This window comes from Papaver somniferum, chromosome 3 (genome assembly GCF_003573695.1).
Source record: "Papaver somniferum cultivar HN1 chromosome 3, ASM357369v1, whole genome shotgun sequence".
Classification (NCBI taxonomy): domain Eukaryota; kingdom Viridiplantae; phylum Streptophyta; class Magnoliopsida; order Ranunculales; family Papaveraceae; genus Papaver; species Papaver somniferum.
Genome location: NC_039360.1, coordinates 129,714,667 through 129,721,646, shown reverse-complemented (window position 1 = coordinate 129,721,646; position 6,980 = coordinate 129,714,667). Strand labels below are relative to the sequence as shown.

The following is a 6,980-nucleotide window of genomic DNA, read 5'->3' as shown; positions in this document are numbered from 1 at the left end:
TGTTCTCTTTGGTGAAAGTGATGATGTTCACTGAAAGACCATCCACCATGATGCTTCTATTTCCTCCGGTGATAATAGGATTGATTGTTCATCGAATGAGATTCAATTGAATGTATCAAGCTTTGTCACACGCTGGTCTTTGTAGAAAGGAAAGAATTCATATAGGCTTTTAATCAAACATGTTACCTTCAAATTTCTCACACGTAGCGAAGTTGTTAATCTGAGGAGGGATTTCAATCGAGGAATTGGTCCTGCTAGAAGCTCCATAGAAATTCCACCTAGCTCCATAATTAATTCGTCCGAAAGATTGTAACTGGAATTGGGAATTGTTGAATCATACCTAAGACCGACCATCTTCGAGAAATTGAACTTGCCACGGAGAGATTAATCTCCCACCGTAGTCGCCAATTTGTTTGCGGGTAAAAACGGCTCCACAGGTTTACTGGTAAAAAAGTGGTGGAGGAGGCAAGTGCTCGCTGAAGCAGGTGCTCGAAGTTATGAATCGTCCGAACCTTTAAACAGATGTACTGCACGAGAGTACTTTGAGTTCAAGAGACTAATCTATAGGACCCTGGCCTAAACCAAAACAATGGTCGTACGAGGTTCAATTGGTCACAAGAAGAGGAGAAGGGTCGGTTTGTAGGGAGGGAAGCTGATATTGTGTGGAGATTGATCTGTAGGTGATGTGATGTGTTGAACTGATGTAAAGATGATTCTCCGTATAGACGAGAGAAATCTTCTGAATGTATTTGATAACTTGACAGTGATGAGTCTTAGTTGTAGGTTCAGAAACCTATTTATAGCAGCACATCAATCTCCTGTAAGTGGTGGCGGTTGAAAGAAGTGGAAAGATAGAGAAGTGGGAGATCGTGTCTAAACCACTTCCACGTTGCATGGATGACTTGGTTGATCGACCATCCACATTCCATTTTCTCCTTTAACCGCCAGCACTACTTACCATAACTCTCATCATGGATGTACCTCACATCACACGTGCTGTAGGTTGCCAAACCAAAACCCTAATGATATCCCCCCATGTGATGTGAATTGATGTCTCATGTGTGAGTGATCAATCTTTGACCTAAGACTATGAGTCTTATGAACTGAACCGACGAAGTTCAATATTATGATGGATGAAGGGATAAAATGTCAAAACAACAACATGCTCTGCAAACCATGATTGTTGAATTAGGTTACTGTGTCATATCATTATGCTAGTTGAAGTAGTAATGGTAGTCGAATGACTTAGTGATGGTTTTATGAGATTGCTGGATCGACCATAAACTATTATGTTGGTGCACTGAGTACTTATAAAAATAATCATTGTTGAATGATCATAAAAGACCTTTTTCGATGTGTGTGTCATGAGCCAGTCGAATGACAAAGAGAGATTAAAATAATGGTTGACAGACGAACCAAATGTTGGTTAATGAACCAATAAAATACTGATAGCTGGATCATTATTAAATTCTCAAATATTGATAGCTGAATCAACATGAGAAATACTGCAACTCGAATACTGATAGCTGGACCAATATGAGGAATATTGTTATGAGCAATTAAATATTGATAGTTGAATCAATATTTGGCGGTTCTGAACTCTATTGGCTAGCTGAAGCAATTAAGATATTTATAAATGGAGTCCATGAGTAATTGGTAGCAAGACCAATTAATTAAAAATATTAACCGAATATTATTTATTTAATTCATTAAAATATTGATTGTTTAATCAACATTAAAATATTGGTGTTTTAACATGTTAAGAATTATGCTATACAGAGCATTCAGTTCAAAACCCTAATTATGATCAATGAATGATCATGAGTACTTGACTGAGAATCTACCAATGAATGAGAGAGGGAGCGCCTCTACTAGTGATGGATCGACCATGTGGTATTTGGATGCTAGACTCTGCATTTTCCAAACTCCTTTGCAGAGCAGTTACTGAAAGGATGATTAATTATTGTTTAATCATTATTAAATTGTGCTTGACTGAGCAATAGGTAGTAGAACCTAGTTATGGAGAGAGGGATCGACCAAGAGGTGTAAAACCAGCCCTTGGTGGTCGTGGGACCATCTGATGGTGGGTGGATGATCATTTCCAATTACAGGAAGGAGTTTGAACCAAATATGGACTCTAGATGATTAATTAGGTCAAAAATCATCAAGAGAGGTGAGACTGGATTTTGCAAGCCAAAAGGCAGACCATGACCAACCATGGTGGCATGCCCGTGTCGCCATGCTCTACGCGGACCAATCCTGAGAATTTTGGTGTTTTCTGATGGTCCATCGAGCATTATTTCACCCTTGTATGAAGAATTTGATTTTAACTGAAACTCTTAATAGTGATGGAAAGATCACTATTAAAAATATTAAAATAATATTATTTTAATATTTGTCATGATGGTAGAAAGACAAGTCATGATGGTTACGGGACCACTTGCTTTGTTAACCACATGGTTCATGGAGAAATATGGAAGTTTCATAAGTTTTGATTGAAAGAGGAATCCTTAGAAGAGGAAACTCTAATAATAATAATAAATAACAAAGAAAATAAAAAGGGGGGGGGGGGGGACCGGCCATGACGGTCATGGTTGCCGGTCCCGTCAAGATCCTTATTTTATATTATTTTATTATTCTTCCTTTTCCATTTTTGATCCGACTTCCATTCCTAGTTCTTCCATGAATGCTCCTTTGAGCATTATTACTAAATATACCCGTGCTTCTTGCTCGGGGCTTACTCGGGTGCCCCAAAATGTCCGAAAGGTAAATATCCATTACTTTCCATGGAATTCGTCTTAGAAAAGCTATTGGATCATGAGTAGATGAATATTTAGGGTTGTATAATTTCTAGGGATTCAATCCGATGATTACTTCGACTAGATTTAATTAATTCGTTGCTCTATACTAGCATTCAATACGTCTAGGAGCATGTAGATATGATGTGATTAATATCATACATTTTTATAGGTTAATTCAGACACCAGAGATGAATTCTAAATTCATAAAGAAATGTTGAGGCTTTCAGCTTTGATTACAAAATACATGGAATATTAAAAGTTTTTCCTCTGAAACCCTAATGTTGTCGTCCTGTATTACTGCACCTGATGAGGTCAGTACACTTACGATTCACCCCCGCAGATGGTGAAGACATGATCCTCTTATGATTCTTCCGATGCCGTTCAGAGATGTATGACTTTCGATGTGATTTTATGAATATAATCTTCGCCAAAAATCCACCATCAATAGTCCGTAAAACAATATGGGAATGGAGGACAGAAGGAGGAAAAAAAGATCAAATCTTAGCCTCCGAAGGAACATATGAGACATAATACCTTTTATTATTTGGCGAGGTTTCTGGATCGAACGAAATGGTAAAACGTTTAAAGGTAAATACAGTGATCTGGAGACAATAATTAATAGTGTAAAAAGCCTAATCTTCAATTGGTGTCTTGGAATTATTTTTTTCAAGGGAATCACGTTGGTTACTGTAATGGGGATGTGATAATAATGCATTAGATTCTTTTTTTTCTGTTTTATATTCAGAGATTATTTACTCGAAAAATTGTACTTTTGATATTTTGTACTTCTCAGCTCAACTGTAATTGAGTTCTGTTTCAGTTCTAACACCTGCTTATGTTTGAATTATTTTTTTCTAATATATCGTCTTTTCTCAGTCAAAAATAGATAATACATGCGTATAAACAAATACATATTGGTACATCACGGACATGACATATTTCGACATATACATATTAAATATCTGGGAATATATATAGACTGACGACCTTGAATCAGTGTCTACAGATACAATATGGATACAGACGTGTGGCCGTTGTACACCACATTACTTCGTGCGTTCCCATAGCACTCGTCAAGCACGACTGCTAAACGAGGTTACCATGTTTAGCAGGGGTACTATTTGAGTGATCCGATCGGAATTGGATGCAACTCTTTTGTCTCATATGACTGCTAATTCCGGTCACCCCTTTAGCAATCACGGTCGTCAAAGAGGCTAAGAAAATGATTGCCGTTCCAGGCGGACAACTACATTCGGAACAATTGAAATCCTACATCATAACGGGTCCTTATTATCAGTCCAATTTGGCTCTCATTTTTCAAATTCAGAACCATTTTCATTTTTCTTCTCTCTCGAGAAAATGGTGAAAACCAAGAAAGAAGGAGAAGGAAGTTCAGAAAGACAAGAGATCGAAATTGTAGGTACAGAAGATACACTGGAAAAGTCTGTCATTTTCCATCTTCTCAAAGAGATCATCAGTTTCGTTCTCTACATGCACCAGCAAATCCCAGCGTAAGCACCTTCAGCAAACCCCTAATTTCCGACTTTTTTTTTTTTTAAATTGATTTTCCATGAATTTTCCTTCCTAGTCAGCTAAGATTTCGTTCGTATTCTTTAATTTAATGATTGATTTTAACTTATCTGCTAAGTAATTCATACAATTTTGATAGAATTGGTTTTAATTTGGGGATTTTGGTCAACTGAGGTCAAATGTGGTCAAGTAAGGGTTTGGTCTAATACTAGTTGTTCTTCTTCTGCAGCGTTTTGCAAGAGATGACATCGGAATTTGAATCAATGCACACAGAACGTAAAGAATTGGTAAGTTAGCTGAACGAACCACAGTTCTTGGTATTATTGTAGTTTTTGGATATGATTTTGTTTCTAAGAGCTGTAAGTTTTAGGAAACGGCTTTAGCACAAAGAGAAGTAAGACTTTCTGCGAGAAGACAGCATAATGGGAGGATGAGAGAGGTGAAGCAAGGAATCAGGAGGCTGGAGAAATTGATGAGAGATTTCTCTAGAATACAAACTGCTCTTCAATTGATGCTCAATGAGGTTCATGGTTTAGAAAGTGTGGTTTTGATTCTTGGGGGAAGTCCACTTCGACCGCAACACGTTTATGAAATGTCCTTCTCTCATGGAAGGATTGTTGAAGAATGTACGATGGATTATACTAAAAGTAGAATTGCGGATGCACTTTCGCGGAAGGTTCTCTTATTTGCAATTGTTTATATGCTACTATGGTAGTATCTTGTCGGAGACTAATGTAAGTGCATTTGTGCAGGCTTTACGGGCACTGATCTCGAACGGTGCAGGATCAGTTTCATATTCAGGTTACCTCTTAAGTATGCTTTTCATAGAATCCCATACGATTGTGTGGTAACAACTCATACACAGTGTGCTCATGTTCTAAATTGAACTTAGGTCAAACAAAGCTATTTCTTCTGGTGAAAGCTCCTGCCACTCTCAATATGCCTCTACATTTTCTTCCTAAAAGGGACTTCAAATTCCACAAGAAGGTAATAATGATGTTATATGAAGTCACGACAACATCCTTGTTTAGCAGCTTACCACATGGGAAGTTGCAGTTGTTTGTGGTGGCATACAAAACCCTTGTTAACGTGTTAAACTGTTAGTATCGCCGCTCTGGGATGCAGTTGATGATAGGAGTAAAACTATTAACCATATTGCATATTTGCACAAACCTGTGCCGACTTTGTAATTTGCAGTTAAATGTTACAGTGAGTTGACATAGCTACTGCTCTCTGAGTTCTATTCTTCAGTTAGCTAAAATTCAGAGGCATTGCAGGGGATTTGTGCCATATATGTTATCCAGGATTGGATCAATTTCATATTAACCATCACATTCTCAGATTTTTGTTTTCCTTTTGAATCACTTCTGACTTCCTGAATATATGCAGGAGATTTGATGTCTAGTGAATATGACTCCTACTTATGTGCTTGCTCTGAACTTGCTAAAAAAATTTAACCCATGGTTTCTTATGATGCTGAATTTCTGGATGTGTATACTTCCACAGGTAGTTCCATTTAGATTACGTGTCAAGTGCAGCATTCAGGGACAGAACGCGAATGTTCAGCATCAAGCTTCAAATGACTCAATCTGGTATGTAACTTTACCTGCTAGTTTCTTATGGATATTATGTTTGTTCAGTTAACGATATGAATTACATCCCAGAATTTTATGGTAACCATAAATCTGCGAGGTCCTGCTTGTTCCAAGTTTTTTCCTACACCATTTTCCGCATCGCATCTTTACCATTTTGGCTATTACTGCAGGTTCCAGTGTAAACACACAATCAAAGGCCTACCTTCCAGTACACCAACACCTGATGAATGAATGAAGGGTTAGGTTTAGCTAGCATTCGTATCCTCATCCTTAGTAGCAGCTGTGGGGATGAATGGATAGTGGATTGCTTTCAGCTAAGGTCTGCGTCCTCGTCCCCTGGTAATGGATAGAGTTTGCAATTTTATCTGTTTGTAGCAGACAAACAAAGTATCTTCTATTCACATGTTTCAATTACGTAGTAAACGGAACTTTCATACAACATTAGCTAATGCACGAAAATTTTGAATTTGCTCATTCAACTAGTCCAATGTTTTGAATGTCTCGCATGTTATGATTATGTAACGCTAGCAAAATTTAAAAATAAATGGTAGGTCCAAGTAAAGAATCATTGAAGATCAAAATCGCAGGATATGTATACTTATATTGTCATGACCTGAGATACTAAAGCATGGAACGAATTTATGCTTTCCAATCAGGGCCCAAATGGAAATGATAGAAATTCACTGTAGTTTTTATTGGAAGAAGACCAAATGAAGGAAATGTTTTAAGATCAATTATTACAAGAACTTATAAAATGATTGTAATGTCAGTAAAAAGGCATAGCACACGCTGTAATTGATCATCAGAAGAATAACCCATACAAAGTGCCTTGCCTAGTATTAGTGGGGACTTCTCAAAGGAGTCCATTTCTAGTTCCACCTTTCTTTTCGTCCATTTTTTGTGCTAAAATCCCATCTCTGGCTGCCCACAGCTTGTTTTTTTTTTCTTTCTTTACTTGCTTTGTTTTTTTTTCATTAAAGAAGATGTTGTAAAGTGGTGGTATTCTATGTTGTTAGTTTCCGTTGTGAGGGTGACTATGAAGAGGAGATCCGGT

At 37.4% G+C, this 6,980-nt stretch overlaps 1 protein-coding gene across 1 annotated transcript; it reads left to right on the top strand.

Annotated features, from left to right (window-relative positions):
* The first annotated feature begins 3,975 nt into the window (after positions 1 to 3,975).
* LOC113361628 lies at positions 3,976 to 6,401 on the top strand. The gene is made up of 7 exons (XM_026604815.1): positions 3,976 to 4,312; positions 4,561 to 4,618; positions 4,702 to 5,007; positions 5,084 to 5,132; positions 5,224 to 5,318; positions 5,838 to 5,923; positions 6,097 to 6,401. The coding sequence occupies exons 1-7, from the start codon at positions 4,161 to 4,163 to the stop codon at positions 6,155 to 6,157; spliced, it is 807 nt and encodes a 268-aa protein (XP_026460600.1). The 5' UTR covers positions 3,976 to 4,160; the 3' UTR covers positions 6,158 to 6,401.
* Positions 6,402 to 6,980: the final 579 nt, after the last annotated feature.

Bases quoted from the DNA above. Each gene is read 5' to 3' on its own strand.
- LOC113361628 (XM_026604815.1), top strand. From the start codon at position 4,161: ATGGTGAAAACCAAGAAAGAAGGAGAAGGAAGTTCAGAAAGACAAGAG. The intron at 5,008-5,083 runs GTTCTCTTATTT...GCATTTGTGCAG, and splicing joins CGGATGCACTTTCGCGGAAG to GCTTTACGGGCACTGATCTC. The intron at 5,924-6,096 runs GTATGTAACTTT...CTATTACTGCAG, and splicing joins GCTTCAAATGACTCAATCTG to GTTCCAGTGTAAACACACAA.